General features: G+C 31.3%; 1 protein-coding gene across 1 annotated transcript in view; it reads left to right on the top strand.

The window, feature by feature from the left end:
* The first annotated feature begins 310 nt into the window (after positions 1-310).
* LOC140443511 (facilitated trehalose transporter Tret1-like) overlaps positions 311-21,712 on the top strand; it is a 44,035-nt gene continuing 22,633 nt past the window's right edge. The window contains exon 1 of the mRNA XM_072534822.1: positions 311-630. Within this exon, the coding sequence (XP_072390923.1) occupies positions 564-630 (67 nt within the window). The 5' untranslated portion in view covers positions 311-563. The remainder of the gene's footprint in view (positions 631-21,712) is intronic.

The raw sequence follows: 21,712 nt of genomic DNA, 5'->3' as shown, positions 1-21,712 counted from the left end.
GCGCATGAGTGTTTTATAATAGTTCAGTGTTTTTAAATAAATGAATAAAAAACAATTTAATACAATGTATTATATCATGATTAGAAGCATTTTTAAATAATCAATTTTTTAAATCTTGATAGGTTCTTATCAGAAACAAGCTTCCGAAAAGATAATATTTTATATCATAATTATTATAACGACTAGGTACTTAATAATAATAGGAAGACTTCACTTGGTGACTAAATGAAAATGTATGCTAGAAAGCAAAAAATATGATTAAACCGATTAGATTAAACTAGTATTTAAACCACACGTAGTTTATTGTTTACTCGTCAGCAATTAAACGCGTAAGCACAAACGCCAATTAAGCGAATTTATCAACAAAAAGTAGACTTAAAAATATTCAACAGTTCAGTTGAACATTTTGTACCGTCGAATTATTGTTTTGTAGTTTTTATTCGTATCGGTAGCTTCTTATTGTTTAAATATAAATGCGTGCGCCACAATCAAGTTCAAGTGGGTTTCCAAATTAGTTTTAATCAATCCTTTATTAATGTCGCAGCTAGACAAAATTTCTTGTTATGGCAAAGAAAATTGAGGGCAGTATTTTTTCTGGAACATTAACACAATTATTGGCTTCAGTGAGCGGTAAATATCAATTTGTTTTTCTTGTTTTTGGTATGTGTATAACTTTATTCGTGACGTTTATTGCATACAAAAGCAAACTTAATTGACTTAAGTGTGAACTGTTTTACATTGACTTTTTATTTTTATGGAATAAATCAAAAATCAGATACAAATATAAAATTTTCATTTTGCAATGTTTTCCTTTTAAAAAATTTTACCTAAAATCAAAACAAAACATCAAATAAATAATATATTTTCGAACCAATATTTAGTTCCTCATCATATATATATATATATATATATATATATATATATATATATATATATATATATATATATATATATATATATATATATATATTATATATATATATATACAATCGTTTAGATTATAAAAATGATAGACATTTTCATTTACTACATATTTGTTTCACATAGTACCTACTGCTTTTTTCTTATACATAAGAATATTAAATTTCAGTCTAAAATATATTCTTAGATGTTACATACCTGGATTTAATGAATAAATCATAATTTAATGTCCTTAGATATTTTGTAAATAACTTTTTATAAATCAATTTAAAATGCTGTACCTATAGTAATAATTATTAATACTCCATTTTGTACTAATTTGCCTCTAAATTTGAAATTTTCTAATCAACAATTTGAATCTAAAGTTTAGATTAATAAAGAACTAAAGATTTCAAACTACTCGTATGTACGATCTTACTACTTGCGCATGAAATGTTTTTCAAAAATGGCACTTTCAGTTAAAAGTATTTATGATTTTCTGTCGACGTTTCGACTGGGACTGTGATAGGAGTATATTTAATTTCATTTCAATTTTGTTAGAACCATTTAAGTATAAATAAAAAATAATTTTTTTTTGCATTATAAATTAATTACTACGAACACTAGTAAGAATAAGTAAAAAAATTCTCAATCTGACCCGTATGTTTACATTCTGTTGTAACATTTGTAATCTTTTCGCAATCGAAACGGAGTAATAAATCAACATTTTAAGGAAAACTACATACAGCACAGGCGGCTCAAACAAAATAGTTATTTTAATAGAATCTGCCACTAAAACGTGAATTTAAAACTTCCCAAATCCCAACTGTTTTAAGAAAATATAGCAGTAGACCTTGATAATCTGAAAACAAATTGGTTTATTACACCATTTACATTACAATGTAAAAAAAAAATTAAAAATAGCTGTAAGTTTTATAACATATTAGTTGAAAATGTACCTCATAATGATTTTTATTGTAAAAGCGGGTAGAGAACTTAAAATTACAAACATTTACTTATTATAATGAAAAACTGTGTTTTAATTGTAAAAACACGAGTTTATTTGAGTTTTAATCTTAAATGTTAATAAAAGAATGTTTTATAATAAACTAGTGAAAATATAAAGATGAAATAATTTACAAATATTTTACAGATATGCAATATTTTTTACACTTCATAAATTTTACAATAAAACAATTCAGACATATAACCCATATTGAAAATCTAACCTATGCGATGATTTTGGCTGTACTTTCACAATTCAGTGGATTTATTTAGTGTAGGAAGATCTTCAAGATCCTACTCTCCAAAATCAGGAAACATGAAAGTCTCTGAATCACTGTCTTTACTTGATAAGTCACTTTTTACTGATATTATTATCGGTGACAGTGTATTATGAACATCCAAGATTTTGACCAAATTCCACATGTTTTCTTATTCTTTTCGCCTTTTGCCAATTTTCCTTGATCGTATGTAGTAGGAAACTTTCTAACAAGACTTCTACATCTTTTAATTTAAATGTCATATTATATTATAATATATATTTTTTAATTTGTGCTCGTATCAGTTCAATATGGTTTAGTTGGCAGTGGTAAAGAGGAAAACACACTACTTCAATATCATGTGTTTTTGAGTTCATCCGCTGTATAAGATACTGTAGGCTAATCATTTTACAAATTGTAACAATTCACTTTTTAAAGATTTTTTCTAGAAAATTAATGTTTCTGTCTGTTTGCCACTTAACGATATCATATTTCTATCAAAAAGTATACTCCCCGGCAAAATACAAAAATTGCATACGAAAGTTGCACTCTTTATATTTAAAACATATTTTGATTTTTGTCGATAAGTTACTCTGATCAAAAGGTATCGAATTTATACGGTTCATTCTACTACACAAAAAGCGCTGTTTAACATTTTTGTTTAAAATTAAATTTAATTTTTTCGCCCCCCCCCCCCCTACGGGGGAAGCAGAAGTGTAAAAGCGCTAAAATCTTTTTTGGAGTTCCAAAATTGAAATTTTGGGAAAAGGTAACTCTCTGACGTGTCGACTACTATGGCGATTGTGAAAACACCTACAGGAATGTATATATTTTTTTATTATTGCACGTCATTTAAAACAAAAAACAAAATTGTTTATATGCTGTCTCTCGTTTTTATTTGTATGTAGGTTCACCATGATCAAAACAAAATATTATAATAATAGAAATGTTATTTCTTTAGCTTTAATTGTCTGATATACAATAACATAGTATATTTGTTTACCATGGAGTAAAAACAGTTATTATGCTCAAATCTTAAACAAACTCACACAAATATCACTTAACCAAAATAAAAATTTGACAATGAGCAACTGTGCAGTTGTGTTATATAACTGTTTTGTGCTATTATGAATACTCGAAATTTAGAAATTTAAATACCATTTATGCCGACTTTATACTTGGAAAAGTCCTGGAGATAGGTCGATATATTAAATTGACACTCTCATTAATATTCGCTGGAGATCATCAATCCCAGTGGTACACCTAGAATTTTCCTGTGGGGGGGGGGGGGGGGTTTTGGATGGACACCCAAATTTTTTGTATATTACCTCCACCATTTTAAGTACTTAAAATGCGTGAGTAACAGTGTCGGAATAATGCTCTGGGGGGTTTTAACCCACAAAACCACCCCCTGGGTGCGCTACTGGTCAGATCATATACAGGGCGATATGTAGATCAGATCATACTCTCCTCGTAGCTAAAGTAAAGTTCAAAGTCCCAACAAAGGAAGAGAGTATCGGGGTACATTTAGCGCTTTTCTGAGGCTGTTATTATGTGCAGCTTGTATTCTCTTTTTGTTTAATTTAGTTATGTATCCCTATGGGAGATATGCATATATTATTATTGGAAGTATGATGCTGTAAATCAGTCTTATTTTCGTTTTTAGTCTTAATTTGCTTCTTCTACCTACCAGTTCTTTTATTGCCGTTCTGGCTGTTGCTTTTTAAATGGTGTTGTCCATATATTACGTGAAGGTTAGTCCTTAATATATTGTGACTCCTAGGTATTTTGCTCTTTTACATTCGATAGGATTATTTTAAACTGTCAGGTCTCATCCGGGTTTTCTCTTTTCTTTTAAACATGACTGCTTGCGGTTTTTCTAAGTTGATGGCTAGTTTCTATTGGATACTCCATTCTTCTATATTATCCAATACTGTCTGTAAGTTATTTACAGCTACATAAATATTTAAGTGTTTAGCCGAAATTGTTGTGTCATCTGCATAAAGACTTATTAGTGTTCCTGGTGTACATCGACGGTGTACATTGCATACAGTAGAGGTGACAGGACCGCCCCACGTGGGTAAAAATTTAAAACTACTTCCTGTGGGGAAATTATTACCGGAAATTATCTTGGTAAGAGAAGTAAGCTCGAGCGGTAAAGTTCGTTGAAAGTCCCGAAGTACATTTATTTCTTACTCCTCGAATACTTCCTCTGACTGCTCTCTGCGTAGGTAGGTAAAGTTTCGAAAGTAGGTCCCAGCCTTAACGAATTATCTGTTTAATTTAAAAAATGTTTTTTGCAAACGAATTTAGTCTCAATGCTAAAACATCACAGATTAAATCTTTTATTTTAAAATTTGCTACACGAAAAAAAATTAGGAAATAGAGCGTGTCTCCTATTGTATGTTTCGTGTTTACCTAAATAAATAATTTCTTTACTTTGTTACTTTATTTTTTTATTTAAAGTTAATAATATTAAATCTACAAAACTTTATATGTGTATCGACGACTAATACACGACTATATTATTAAAAGATTTTCCAGGAAACTTCATAATTTACACTTTTAATTCTATAACATCAATGCTGTCACGTAAATTCGGATTAGATGCTAAATTTTCATTACTTTTAAATATGCAGTCAGAAAAATTACGCAACTATAAGCAAGCATGTTATTCTTTTTTAAATTAATATATTTCGACAACTCTTTGAACATGAATACTGGAAATTGAAACGTCAATAAACGTACTTTAACCTTTAATTGTGGCTTATTCTCATTTAAATAGTAATTATTTTAAAATGCCACAAGAAAATAGCTTCAGAACAATATGAATACTTGTTCAAAAATGATTTTATATGTGTAAATCAGAATTAATGAAATATAACGAAGAATGACTTCATTCCAGCTAATTTCCGAGTCTAGTATCCGAAAAACTCTCAGATCAATCCCTGACGTGATCTTCTGACTCCTAGTTATTTAAAATATTATAGATTAGATATAAATTTTCAAACTTACTTAACCAATATTAATGAATTTTATATTGTTAAAATCAAAACAATAAAGAAGACTTTTGTATACGAGTCCTTATACCAACGGAGGGCCAAATGTTGAGTTTCATTTTTAATTTATAATTTTAGTTTTCTAAATTTTAGTTTTTTATCTTCATTCTTTTGCCCAGGAAGAACAAATTTTTTTATTATTATTTTAAATATTATTGTGCTGTGTCTAAGATCACTTCTTCTTCTTCTTCTTTAAGTGCCATCTCCGCGACGAAGGTTGGCAATCATCATGACTATTCTGACCTTCGAGGCAGCTGCTCTGAACAATTGCCTTGAGCTGCAACCAAACCACTCTCTCAGGTTCTTCAACCAGGAAACGCGTCTTCTTCCTACACTTCTTCTACCCTGTACTTTTCCTTGAATTATGAGTCTCAAGATGTTGTATCTTTCGCCTCTCATCACATGTCCGAGATATTGCAATTTCCTTTCTTTTATTGTATTTTCCATTTCTCTCTTTCTGTCTATTATCCTTAACACTTCTGTATTCGTGACTCTTCTCACCCATGGAATCCTTAACAATCTTCCAAATGTCCACATTTCAAGCGCGTTAAGTCGATTTATTGTATTCCGGTTTAATGTCCATTATTCAGCTCCATAGTAGAGTACACTGTATACATATCATTTAATTAGCCTTATTCTTGGGGCCAATGTCAGATCTTTGCTGCATAAAATCTTTTTCATTTTCACGAAGTTGGCACGTGCTTTTTAAATTCTGACTCTTATTTCTGCAGTATAATCGTTATTTTCTGTGATTGTCGTTCCCAAATAAGTATATCTTTTTACTCTCTCAATCTGCTGCCCGCCTACCGTTAATATTTCCGTTTGTATTGTTTTTCTTGCTAATTTTCATAAATTTGGTTTTTTTGATGTTAAGAGAGAGTCCGTATTCTCCACTATATCTTAATATTTTGTTCATTATTATTTCTAAGTCTTCCAAGTTGTCGGCTATTATGACTACATTGTCGGCATACCTAATGTTGTTAATTAAACTTCCGTTCACTTTTATACCGACTGTCTCGTTTACTAAAGCTTCTTGTATGATTTCTTCAGAATAAGCATTAAACAATAACGGCGACAGTATGCAACCTTGTCTGACCCCTCTCCTTATCTCCACTTCTTCTGACATTTCTCTTCCAATTTTCACATTTGATCGTTGGCTGTAATATAAATTTGATATCAATGTTACATCCCTCACATCCAGATTCTTGTTTTTGAGTACTTCTATTAGTCGGTCATATTTTACCTTATCGAATGCCTTGTTGTAGTCTATAAAGCATACATAAAGATCTCGATTAACATCCAAACATATTTGCGTCAGCACGTTAAAAGAAAGTAGTTCCTCTTTTGTGCCCACTCCATTCCGAAATCCAAACTGGGAATTACTAATATCCATCTCCAGCTTAGCGTGTATTCTATTATGGATGATTTTTAGCAGGGTTTTTAAGGTATGTGACATTAGACTGATCGTTCGATAATTACTACATTATTCTATGTATTCTATTATGGATGATTTTTAGCAGGGTTTTTAAGGTATGTGACATTAGACTGATCGTTCGATAATTACTACATTATTTGGCATTTACTTTCTTTGGTAGACAAATAAATGTTGGTGTCATCATTTCACGTGGAATGATTCCTGTGGAATAGATTGTGTTTAGTAGTTGGACGAAAAGATCTATATTTTTTTCATTGACTAGTTTTAGCAATTAACTTGGTATTTCATCATAATTTCTGACTTTGTTATTTCGGGTCCTTCGTCTTTACTCTGATTATCTTCATATGTATTTTCCTGTCTCTGGTCATGGAATAATTCCACTATATATTCTTTCTATCTTCCTAATTTTTGTTCTGTCTCCACTAAAATATTTCCTTGTTTGTCCATTAGTATGCTTGAGGTTTTTTGTTTTGCTACCCCAGCTAATTCTCTAAATTTCTTATGGAGATTAAAGTTATCATATTTGTTTTGTAAGAGGTTACAAAAAGATAAATCACAGATTATACCACAATTTTCATGGATGAAAATAAGTCGATTTGAACTAATTTACCTATATGCAAAAGTGCGCCTAGAAAAAAAAACGGTGTTTTTTGGAACAATAGTAAACCGTCCGGAGGAATATTAAAAAATTAGGTTTTATTTTGTAAGTCGAAATAAAACCGAGTTTTTTAATATTCCTCCAAAACGGTTTTAAACTTTTTTATTAAAATTTATATCACGTGTTAGCATTTCATTTTACCTATTTTACAACTTGTTTGTCTTGTAGTATTTTTTTGTAAAATCATTCATTTAAGAGATGCAGCCACTTATTTAAATGTCAAGCTAAAATAATATATGTAGGTGTTTGAATCCCAAAATAATGTTAAAATGTTCTTTCTAAGTCATTCTAGACTTAGAACCCGACAGCGTTGCCAAAACATCAGAATAGTAAATAAATACACTAGTCAATGGAATTTTTAAAATGAAGAAAATAATTTCACCTGTCAGTAATGTGTAAAACGAGATACGTTTAATCCACAATATAATAGATCACACAAAAATATATTATTTTAAATACATTTTAAATCTCAAATTGAGAGGCACCAAATAAATTAATACCTTTTATTATGTAAGATTGCATAGGGGGAAATTAGTGTAACAGTATAAAAAAGGCTGGAAAGCCAGTGTAATAAAAAAGAAATAGAAAGTGGTATATAAGAGAAAGAAGGAATACTGTAAAATGAATGGACAGAATTGCGGGATTGTAAAATGGACAGAAAGCTTAGTTTACTCAAGAGTTTACCAAAAGCACATATATAAACTACCATTTTTAAAAGTTATCTTAACTTAAAAAATAAATCTAAATGTTAAAACTGATTCTTCAAAAATCGCATTATCCAGATACATTCACAAGGTAAAGCAAATCCACCATATTATATACATATACATTTAATATAAAAACAATACATTTATTTATTAACGGATACCATATAATTATATATAAAACATTACAAAATGATATATTAAACTAAAAATATACAAGTAAATATAGGACAGTACATTTAAGGAAAAGAAAGATAGCAAATTACAAATTGAAAAAAATACAATATTCGCCTTAAACTTTGTTTACAATCAATCTTTAAGTACAAAGTAACAAATCAAGGCCTATTTTACCACAATTTAGAATCATTCTGTTCATTGGAGAATGTTTAACAAAATTACGAATTGACCTTGAAATGAAACAACTTTCAATGTGAAAAGAAAGAACATCCAGTACATCCCGATTTAACCCGGCATACGACACGTGGGGTGTGAGAAACCCCAGAGTTCAGGGGTCGTATTTTTTAAATCAATCGAATTTTTTCGTATACGACTTAATGCGAATGAAAAATTTCGTATACGAATCCGAATGTTTATTTTTGAACGTCCTTCAAAATGTTCTATGCATACGAGAAGAATTTGCACCGGCAACACTGCAAATTCGAACAACCAAAACTCAAAAAAAAAAAGAAGAATAATTGACAGTTTTACTTTATACCTATTTTATGGTGACTTTTTCATCTAAAACAATTCGTTTCTCGTAAATTAGCTGAAAGAAGTAAAAAAAAAGGGTATAAAATATGTTGGTTCGGTGTCGACCGAACAAAAAAAGAGCTGTTCAAGCCTATCAACTACATTGTGAGGGGCTTTGTTAATCTGTATAATTTTTAAAATTGTGCATCCGAATAATCCTTTAGAAAGATAAGAAAAAGAGGGTAAACTCTGACTCTCCGTTTCGCTAATATTTCCGCCTCTGCAAGGGCATTAACTAAATTTCCTTTTATTAAAAAATTATTTAAACCTTCTATGGAAAAAAGTTCAATAATAAAAATATTGTATATTATAACAACGATTAAAAATTATCAGCTGAAATATTATCTGACGTACACGGGCCCAGTGACAACTGAAATGACAACAATTGCTTGGATCGTATACTAACGACGAAATTCGAATGGTTCAGACCCATTCGAGTCGCCGTATATGAAAAAATTCGTAAATGCCAACAGCGCTTCAGTAGCTTTCGAATACAGATTTGCCTATAATCTGATACAGTCAGATCAGTCGGCAACTAGATATACCGTAAAGCTTTGGTTTCCTCGAAAGCGGTACCGGCAAATTGCGACCGTAATATTGCGATGAATGACGTCAGATTGCGGTGGAAAAATCAAGTTTATTTATTGGGGAAATGAAATGTGTAAACTTAGAAAGTCTGTACTGTTTTGCGTTGAAAACGAGCGACCATGGACGACTTCGATGTTGCTCTTCTAGTAGTGCTAGATGGTGAGCAATCAGAGAAAAAGAATAATAGAAGAAGTGAATCTGACCTTTTTAAATATAGAACTGTAGAGGGTGCATACCAAATTTTGATTTACCGCCATTTACATACTAACGAAAATAAGTTCAGATAATATTTTCGGTTGATGCCGGTCTTATTTGATTACGTCCTAGGATATATAAAAAACGATCTTTGTGCAATACCCACAAACCGTGTTCCAAATCCATCCATCAAACACAAAAGTACCACATAGTCTTACATATATTTTTATTTTGAAGAAATGTACATTTATTTGATAAATTTACATACAAGTATTTATAAAGTATTTTAGGCCAAGCTCCACGTCTACTGAAGTAGCGGATGGTCCAATTGCAGTTATATCATAGGTAGCAAATATAATATTTGATGTGGAGCTACCTGCTGATAATGGTCTATACTCACAGTCAGAACTTGTCAATGATTATAATTGTTTAATCTCTGCATTTCCTACTAAATTTCCAATTTGCATTCGAAGCCCAGCCTGAACTACTTTTAGCAACTGTTTATTTATTTTTGCCATTGATGCAAAGAATAAAACATTCTTATCTTTTCGTTTCCAAATAAGATTGGTTTAGGGGTGAAAAATTATCATAGTGATTAAAGTTTAGTCTAAACTTAACAGACCACTTTTTTATTTCAGTTATAAGTAGATGAGGATAAATTTGAAAAAAAAAGAATTTTTTTCCTTAAATTTTAATCTAACAGAATTATTGACTTTCCATAAGGAGTAGTTAACGGTTGAAAAATTACTAGTGTGGTAATAAATTCATTAAAACCTAGCAGAGCACTGTGGTATATCATAAATATTATTTTTGGAATTCTACTAGTTTTAACCGTAAACTAGCAAAATCGCTGCCCCTTAAGGGTGGTTTGCTGGTGAAAAATATTAGGGTGGTAATAAATCAGTGAAAAATAGGTAAAAAAATATACTATCGGCAAAAATTTTTTTCTGAATTCAGCTAGCTTTAACCTTAAGCCAGCAGAATCGCTCCCATTAAGGGTAGTTTGGTGGTGAAAAATTATTAGGGTGGTAATAAATTAGTCAAAAATGGGTGAAAAAATATTCCATAAGCCAAAAGTGTTTTTTTCCGAATTCTGCTAGCTTGAACCTTAAGCCAGCAGAATCGCTCCCCTTAAGGTTGGTTTGGTGGTGAAAAATTATTAGGGTGGTAATAAATTGGTGAAAAATTGGTGAAAAAATATTACGTAGGTTAAATTGGATTCCGCTCATTTGTCCCCGCTAGCTTAAGGGTCCTCGCATTGTTTCTTGAATGGCTCTCATAAATTTGGTAAAATTTTTGTCATCTAATTCATCCATAAAATTTATTAAGTTTTCCCTTTGAAGACTTCGTTTGGCTTTATCCTGGATCACATTTGTCTGTTCTACCTTCCCTCTGACAACTCATTAATTTCCTCCTTATGCCTTGATTTGAAATTGAAATTTCTCTAAAACAGCTTGCAACATCATATAAAACAGAGTTAGTACCGACGTGCTTCTCATACATTATTACCAAGTGCACTTACTTAGACAAGGTACCACCACATGTTCGGCACACTCGCGCTGGTAGCGATGAATACAAATTTTTTATACTCTACAATATAATGTATTACAGGTATTTTCACATACTTGTCTTAGACTTACGTCATATAATTTATTTAAATCTCCAAAGGACTTTATCTGAAATTGCCCATATACTTTAACATTCTTCTTAACCTCCTCTTTGTTTTTCATCGATTCTGCCATTTTGTGAGCTTTTATTATGACCATATCTTGATAATTGTGCGCGTTCGGTCGGTTAATGTCTACAATCCTCTTTCACATTTTTATGTCCACTAGATTCCATACCATCATATCCAGCTATGGTGTCCAATATCTTTTGAATTGCCACAATCACATTTCTCTTTAGGTGTTTGGTCTTCAGTAAATTGTTGAATGATTCAAACTATGGTCATGTTTGTATTAATTCTTGAATTTCTTCTACAACAATGAGCCCACGTATTAGCCACCCATATATTTATATATATATATATATATATATATATATATATATATATATAAAGGTACAAGATATCGGCATAGCTCGCAACAAAGAAGAAAAATATAATAAAACATGTGTATAAGATGGAAGGTAACCGTATATACGTATTTCTGACTATTGGTCGTCTATTCTTTGTTGCGAGCTATGACGATAGCTTGTAGCTTTATTTTACAACTAACTCGCATTCACCTTTTTCTTATATATATATATATATATATATATATATATATATATATATATATATATATATATATATATATATATATATATATATATATATATTATATAAAAGTACACTCACTAGTCACCTACTGCAGTGACTAGTGAGTGTACTTTTGGGCCTGAAAACATCATTTTACGTTTTTTTTCAGTTTTAAATGATTGATAACTCGAAAACTTTATATTTACTTAATAAATAGTCTATACTAAATAAAAAAAGAACGCAAAAAAATGAAATACTTGATTATTTATTAGCATTTTGTTAGATTTAAACATGTGTATTACTTATGTAAAAACTTTTATTTCTAGATAGGATCATCTAGATGAATTTTAACTGAGTTATACCATTTTGTAGTCACTCAGGCGCACAATTATAAATAATAATTACATGTTTTTCATGAATTTATTTTTACTGTAAAAACAGTTATTTGTTTTTCAGTATACACAATTATTATTATCAAAGTGCAGCTGCTTTGTTTACCTATTTCGAGCTAAAAATATAAACATTAATCAGCATTTAGAATTTATTTCTAACGAAAGGATTGTTATAACCAATATTAAAATAATACTAATTCCTTAGAGTTTTTTATTAATAACAGTTTCAACAATTTTATCCTTATGCTAATATACATATAATATATATATATATATATATATATATATATATATATATATATATATATATATATATATATATATATATATATATCTACATATACAGGGTGGCCCATCCTATACATCTTGGTCAATGTACAGAAAACAACTTAATATCCAAACTTTTTTTCTTCATAGAACTATACACGGTTATTACCACTACAATATAAAAATAATCTAACTGATACAGGGTGATCCAAAAATGCGTGGCATATCAAAGTTATATTTTTTGTCATGGAACACCTATATTTGATGACATTTTTTTATTTTTCGTAAAAAATTCGCTTTACGTTTATAAGGGTTTCTTATAACTAAATACAGGGTGTTTTTAAATATAAAACTGTGTGATTTATTAATAATATAAAACACCTTACCTTAATACACCTTAATAAATAAATAAAACACCTTATATTTTATTAGTCTGTTGTGTAGAAAATTTACTTACCTTTCAATGAATCAATGTTGTTCATCAGTTAACTTCAAGCACCAGCAAGAAGCGCTACTACCAGACTTCACAATGGCAAGTGCGACCTTGCCAACCCGGAAAACCACAGAAAGCATATATATATATATATATATATATATATATATATATATATATATATATATATATATATATATATATATATATATATATATATATATATATACAATCTTACACTGATCTACATACGTCAAATAACTGTCAAAGTTAAACTTGATAATTAAAAGTACTATTAGTTTTTAATAATTGTGTGTATATTAAACAGTATTTAATAGTTATATTACAATTAATAAGTATTCAAGATTCCCATTCAGGTAGCCAACGGAGTGGTACGGTGGTTAACGTGTACGGAGTGTAAATAGCTCCCCCCTAAATGGGGGAAGCTTTAAAAAGAAAGACGCCGTTAGGTGTAACTATTAACCAGACAATGAGTGCAAATAACTCTAAAAGTGATGCGGAGTCAGAAAATTATTTATCGGTCCCCGTACAAGACATGGATACCACTTTAAGTTCTGAGACAACAGCTGAAACCAGTCGTCAGGTCATTAGTGATAAAGAAAAGGATATTTATAAACAAAATAAAACACCTAAAGTTTTTAATCTAAGAAATGGAGATAAGTATAATTTGAGTAATATTTGTGTTTTTATCGAACGAAAAAATATTGAAAATGCCGGCCGTCTTCATCCCTTATTTGTGGGAGATATCTTACACAAAAAAACTAAATGTTAACAATATTAACCAAATTAGATCTGTTGGAAAAAATAGAATAAAAGTTAGTCTAAAAACATGTTCTGATGCCAATGCTTTAGTAAACAATCCTCTTTTATCATGAAATGATCTTGTAGCGTTTATACCAAATCATTTATTAGAAATTAAGGGTTTGATAAAAGATATTGATACTCAATTCGATACGAAATATATTTTAGATAACATAAAATCTCCTTCAACAGTAGTTGATGTTAAACGTACACATCGTAGAATAGAAAAGGATGGTGATATACAGTATGTCCCCAAAAAAAACCATTATTGTAACTTTTGAAGGGAACACTTTACCTAATTATATTTCAATAAATAGTGTATATTTTTCGGTGGAGCGGTTTTTTAGCAGAGTTACACAGTGCTTCAGATGTCTACGCTATGGTCACATTTCTAGGCAATGTAAAAATATTGAAGAGTTATGTATTAAGTGTAGTAATGTAAAAGCTGAAAATCATGTTTGTCACGATTCAGAAATTCGCTGTTTATATTGTAAAACAAATGACCACGTTTCTATTTCAAGAAAATGTCCTCATTATGAAAAACAACGTAAAATTAAGAATGTTATGGTTGAACAAAATATTTCCTTTATTGAGGCAAAAGAATATTGTGAAATGTCTTATTCTGGTATATCTGTAAACAATAGTTTTTCTATTTTATCCAACTCCAATTTTCCGCCTTTACCAGCGATTGAATCTAAGTCTGGAAATTCTAACTCCCTTTTTCACTCAAATTTTAAGAATAATAGCAATTACGTTTTGCCCACCCATCCTACACTAAGTCCTACCGGCCATAGCAATAAAAAACGTCGAATTTCTAATGACACTCCTCCTCCACAACCGATGTTTCCATTTCAGTTTGGCCCTAATCAACCACTGCCTCGAAATAATAATCCACCAAATTATCAAAATTTAAATAACAAAAACATTGTAAAGTCAATTGCAGATTTTATAGTTGAATTTTTAAAAGGTATTCATACCATTGAAGATATCAAAAATTTGAATAATGATTTAATTCAAACAGGAATAAATAAAGTGTTGGAGGACACATGTAAAAAGTAACCTTCACTCCATTACCAAAGACATTAAATATTTGTCAGTGGAATGCACGTTCTGCTGTTTCGAATAAATATAGTCTAATGCATTATCTTGTAAATAATAATATTGATGTAGCAATAATAAGTGAAACATGGTTTAAACCCAAAAAAGTATATAGTTTCGTAGGTTATAATGTAATTCGTAAAGATAGACAAGATGGTTTTTCAGGAATTTGCATTTTGGTCAAAAAGTCGATTTCACACCTAGAATTAAGCATAGTTTCCAATTTTAATGTCGATCTTCTTGTTTTTGGTATTAATATCAAATTCAACAATAAAACTTTAAGTATAATTTCCGTTTATAGGTCACCGGATATTAAAACCAACACAACTGATTGTGTAAATATTTTTTCGCAGTTTTCAACTCCATGTATTATTAGTGGGGATTTTAACGCGCATCATGCTACTTGGGGATCCCATAAAAACGATTCTATTGGTAAACAACTCATTGAAGCAAGCAATAATTGTGATTTTGTAGTTATGAATACTGGCGAACCCACGTGTATTACCCGGCCAGGATGCAATGATTCTATGATAGATGTTACCTTTTGCTCCTCGGACGTAGCTAGTGATATAGATTGGGCAGTTTACTCTGACACACTTGGATCGAATCATTTTATGATAAAAATAACTCTTGCAATGCAGAAAATTCCGCAGGACATCACAATTCAGCGATATAGATGGAACCTAAAAGGAGCTAATTGGGAACAATATAAAGAGTTTGTGGAAGACTACTTTTATAACTTTACTGATGCAGAATATCCAACCACCAAAGAAAAATATGCATTCTTAATCAATTGTATAAATAATGAGGCACAAAGAACTTTAAAAGAATACAGACCGTTTAAGTGCAAAAATCGAACACTTTCACCTTGGTGGGATGCAGAATGTGACAACATAATTTCTGAAAGGAAACATGTACTGCAAGTATACAAAGAAAACCCCACAAAAGATAATTTTCTTGCATACCAAAAATGCATGGCACTTACTAAACGAACATTAAAAGAAAAAGCTAAAAAAAGTTGGATTGAATGGTGTTCCAATCTCAACAAAAATACTCAAACTAGCATGATATGGAAACAAGCAAAAAAAATGAATCGTAAAACAATAAACATTGGTAAGCCACATAATGATGATTTAATAGATGAGTTTTTTAATCATGTAGCTCCCCATACTGTTCCTTTCACTGTAAATATCGAACATACGATCTTAGATAAAAAACATTTTTTGGCAAATAATTTTCACATTAATGAACTAAATTATGCTTTAAGAAATAAAAAAAGTACTGCCCCGGGTTTTGATCAAATAAAGTATCCGATGGTAGAGAACCTACCAATTATAGCAAAAAGTTTTCTTCTACAAATTTTTGATGAGATGCTTGCAGGTGAGTGCATTGAAGATTTTAGGAAAATTATAATCACACCGATTCCTAAACAAGGTAAAGACCCTAACTTGGCCCATTCTTATAGACCAATTTCTCTGCTATCATGTGTGCAAAAAACTTTCGAACGTATGATAAAACATAGGCTGGAATGGTGGCTACATAAAAAAGACCTGCTTACGCCCTGTCAATTTGCATACAAAAGAGGAGTGGGTATGCTAGATGCACTTACAACCTACAAATATTCAAAATAATTTCTCTAGAAATAACTTTCTTCCAACATTTTTTATTGATATTGAGAAAGCATATGACACCTTAAACTTAAATATTTTGAGTAAAAAAATGATTATTGATTTTAACATTCCTAAGGCAATAGTGTATGCTATTATCGGATTATATTCAGAAAGACATGTTTATGTCAGGGATTTTAACAACCATTTATTAGGCCCAAGATATGTTTTCACAGGAATTCCACAAGGAGCTGTCCTTTTCTTTTCAATTTATACACAGCTGACCTACATAAATTAAAGTTGGAAAAATATCCTTTTAAGATCATCCAATATGCAGATGACTTCTGCATTTACTGTGAAACAAAGAAGAGAGATGAAGCTTTTGGATTTTTAATGGATACCTACAACGTTGTAGAAATATGGTTGGAAGAAAATCACCTTCAGCTGTCGGCCACAAAATCAGCAGTGACCATTTTCAGTAGACATAATATTCCCAATATCGAAACATTTATAGTAAAACAGCGAGAAATTCCTTTTAAAAAGGTAATTAAATATTTGGGCATTATACTGGATCACAAGCTCACATGGAAATTTCACATAGAATATATGTTAAATAGATGTGAAAAAGGCCTAAACTTTCTGAAAATGACAACTAAAACTTGGTGGGGAACAGATGTTCAGACTTCCTTACTTTTTTATAGAACTTACATTCGCTCTATCATAGATTATGGATGTTGGTTATATGGATCTGCCAGCAAGAACTTACTAAACAAATTAAACATATTTATAAACCAGTGTTTGCGTATCTGTATTGGGGCCATGAAGACAACTCCTATTGAGCCCCTTTATGTTGAAGCACGTGAGCCTCCAATTTGTCTTAGAAGACATTTCTTGGCCGAAAAATTTTTACTGAAAATTAAACACCAGAACACTTTCCTTTATACCGAATTAACAAATTTAAACAATTATGATTTAACGAATAAATATTGGATTAAGAAAAATTCTCCAACCCTATGTGAAGCTCTTAGAGAAAACACAGTTTGTGCTGATGAAGCTATTAATTTAAAATCACACACAGATATAAATGATTTTGAAGCTCTTTTTTATAGCGTTAAATTTATTAAACCAAATTATGTTAACACTGGAAGAGCAAATAACAACATTATAACAAGCATCTTATCCAATTGGGATTACTACAGTACTATCTACACGGATGCCTCCAAATCAGAAGACGGTACAGGATGTGCATTTTACATCCCCATGGAGAAGGTAGAAAAAATATTCAAATTAAAAGCAAATATTTCCATATTTAGTGCGGAAGCAATTGCCATATATCAAGCCCTACTTTTTGTTTCTAACAGAGATTCCTCCGTTATTATTGTTTCAGATTCCATGTCAGTTCTCACAGCCATTAACCAACCTTTTGTTCCAACCACATACTCCAATCCCTACATAATATTAATTAAAAAATTAGTTAAACACTTTAAGGAAAATAAAAAAAATGTGATATTTATATGGGCCAAAGGACACAGTGGAATTAAACATAATGAACATGTGGACCAACTAGCCAAATTAAGTATTTATTCAGTGGATACCACAGAATTTCTACCCAGTATTTCTGATTTGGTTGCTTCACGCAAGGCAGTTTTAAAATATAAATGGAGTGACCTATGGTCTGAGTTTTGTTTTACCAACCCAAATAGATACACTTCTTTACACACAACTGTCCCTGTTGCACATTGGCACAGAACTTATAATGTCCCTAGGCGTTATATAACAACCATATCTAGGCTTAAATTTGGACATGCTTGTTTTCCTGCTCATCTTGCAAGGATTCATGTGATCGAGAGTAAAAACTGTGTGGAATGTGGAGTGGAAGGTGACCTAGATCATGTAATTTTTGGTTGTGCCAAATATAATTTGGAATCCACCTTATTATATAATAATATAGTTCGTATTACCGGTAAATCTCCGTTTAACGTTTTATCTGCCCTAGTGACTCAAAATAGATTAATTTACGATTGCATAATCGATTTTTTGACCAAATGTAATATTTTTCTTTAGTTAAAAAAAAAATTTTTACTTTTTACCTTTGTTTTCTCTCCTTTATATGTTTAATCCTATTTACCGTGGCCTAGTTCTCCTGTGTATGTTATATATTATAATGTCCTGATGGTCCCCTGGACGTGAAACGAGTGACCCATGTTAATTGTATATGTTTATGGATATATATGTGTATGTATTATTTATATTTTTTCTCTTCTTTTTGTTAAATGTTGTAAATTTATCTATTTTAGTCTATTCGATTGCAAATAACTCAAAAACTTTTTACTGTACCTAATGAGATTAAAAAATCATGTAACTGGCTGTATGGCAAACTGCCGAAGCCATAAAAAAAAAAAAAAAAAAAAAAAAAAAAAAAAAAAAAAAAAAAAAAAAAAAATACACTGATCTATCAGTCTGTCCCACGGATTCTGGGGGAGGCAAAGTTCTGACAACTAGATCCTTGATGTCGGAAGGCAGATTGCTAGAATTGAAAAACGAGTTAAATGTTAAATGGGACATACTAGGACTCTGTGAAGTAAGAAGACGAGGAGAGTCTCTCGAAACACTAAACTCGGCTCACCTGTTTTATTATATGGGAAGTGAACACATGTCTGTAGGAGGAGTAGGCATTATAATATACAAGAAACTCTCCCAAAATGTGGTTTTAGTAAAAGTAATATCTGACAGAGTAATATATATAAATATACAATTAAATAAAAAGTGTATCGATAAGTCTAGACACCAACATCAACCCATCCTAACGAAGAGGTAGAACAATTTTACGAAGATGTGCACAGGGCCATAAGAGAGAACATTGCTCATTACACTGTCATAGGTGGTGATTTCAACGCAAAAATGGGAACACAGTTAGATGCATCGGAAATATCTCTGGGAAATTTCGGAAGTCCGGGTAGAAATGAGAGAGGTGAAATGCTTTTGTCATTTCTACTAGAGAATAATTTTTATCAAATAAATAGCTTTTTCTACAAGAAGCCACACAGACGTTGGACATAGAGGAGCCCAGACGGAAATACCCGCAACGAAATAGATTACTTTATTACAGATAAAAAATACATATTTAAAGATGTGACCATTCTTAATAGATTCTCGACAAACTCTGACCATAGGATGGTTAGAGCTACCATTAAGATATCTACTTACTTAGATAGAAGTCATATAATAAAAAAAACTCACGCTGGACACGCCCACAAGACGAAACAGCATTTGGAGACTACATTAACAACATTCTTGATCACAGCATAATACCAAACGATGTCGGTAAGTTGAACAAATAAATAGTTGATACACTTAAACTGGCACAAGCACGTTTTTGCCCAAAGAATAAACGAGATCAAAAGATCACTTTAGAAACACAACTTAAAATAACAGAGAGAAGACAGTTACAAAGTGAAAGAGACATTGACCCACAAACTATTCGGGCTCTCAATAAAGACATATCGAAAGCTGTGAGAAGGGATATTAGGAAATTTAAACATGAAAAAATCGTACAGACTATAGAGCAAAACAGGAGCATGAAGATAATGAGACGAAAAATAGCGACAAGTAGGAAAGAAATTTTCCAGCTTAGGAATAAAGAGGGTGAAGTATCAACAGACAGACAGAAAATACTTGAAATAGTCGAAGAATTCTACACTATATTATACACAAAATAAATTAACAATAACGTAAATGAAGATGGTAGACAAAAGGTTCAAAACCAGGGATCTGAGGACATTCCAGAAATTACTCAAGATGAGATACAATATGTACTCAAAAAAATGAAAAACAACAAGGCGCCAGGAGATGATGAATAGTTACAGAAGCTATAAAACTTGGCGGAACTTCTCTTCTGAAAAAAATACGAGACCTCTTCAATATCTGCTTGTATAGTCAAAAAATTCCTATAGCTTGGAATAACTCCATTACAATTCTTCTGTATAAAAAGGGTGACAACATAAACCTAGAGAATTACAGGCCAATTTCTCTACTCCACCATTTATACAAATTGCACACTGAATAATAACCAATCGATTGGAAGCAAAATTTGAGCTACATCAGCCAAGAGAACAGGCTGGTTTTCGCCCCAACTACGGTACAAATGACCACCTACAGTGCATAAAAGTCTTGATTTAAAAATAAATTTAATACAATAGACCTCTAGTTCTAACATTTATAGACTTCCATAAAGCGTTTGATACTATCAAACTACCCGCACTTCTAAAGGCATTGGAAGAGTGTCGAATTGATCATAGATACATAAATATTATAGAAAATATATACAGAAATGCTACAACAACTATAAATCTGCACGGTCGTACCAATAAGATACATATCAGGAATGTTATTCGACAGGGAGATACTATGTCGCCTAAGTTGTTTATTACTGTACTTGAACATGCTTTGAGTCACTGGAATGTGAAAGTAAAGGAATAAATATTGATGGTGAGATGCTTAGTCACCTACGATTCGCAGATGATATTGTTCTGATTTCAGATGACTTAAAGGCTAAAGACCAGTGATATGTTGAATGAACTCAGCGATGCAGCACGTAAAGTAGGTCTAAATATTAACTACCAAAAGATAAAAATGATGACTAATTTAGTTCCGAGCCATCTTTTAAGGGTAGAAGACGTCAAAATTGAAATTGTTGACAGCTACATATACCTTGGACATACGGTAAAAATTAGCAGAGATAATCAAACTGCTGGGCTGCTAAGAGGAGTAACACTGGGATGGGCAGAATATGGAAGACTGCATGATATTTTTAAAGGTGATATACCTATCAGCTTAAAAAGAAGATCTTTTAATCAGTGTGTCCTGCCTGCCCTTACATATGGCGCAGAGACACTTACCCTAACAAGGACATCTACACGAAAACTACAAGTAACGCAACGTAGAATGTAAAGATCATTGTTAGGCATAACGTTACGAGATAGGGTAAGAAACGAAGAAATCCGTAGAAAAAGTGATGTAGAAGGAATTATAAAACACATAGCCAAAATTAAATGGAGGTGGGCAGGACACGTCGCTAGAATGAAGGATAATAGGTGGAACAAAAAAAGTCTTGGAGTGGAGACCGAGAGCGGATAGACGAAACCCTGGAAGGCCACCCACAAGATGGACTGACGACATAAAGAGGATTTGTACCAACTAGATTGCAGCAGCGCAAGATAGATCTGAATGGAGGTTTTTCGAGGAGACCTATGTTCAGCAGTGGACGACTATGGGCTGATGATAATATATATGTGTATTACTTA

The sequence above is a fragment of the Diabrotica undecimpunctata genome, chromosome 6 (assembly GCF_040954645.1).
Source record: "Diabrotica undecimpunctata isolate CICGRU chromosome 6, icDiaUnde3, whole genome shotgun sequence".
Lineage (NCBI taxonomy): Eukaryota > Metazoa > Arthropoda > Insecta > Coleoptera > Chrysomelidae > Diabrotica > Diabrotica undecimpunctata.
Note: the sequence above shows the minus strand (reverse complement) of the source record. Positions and strands in the feature narration are given on the sequence as shown.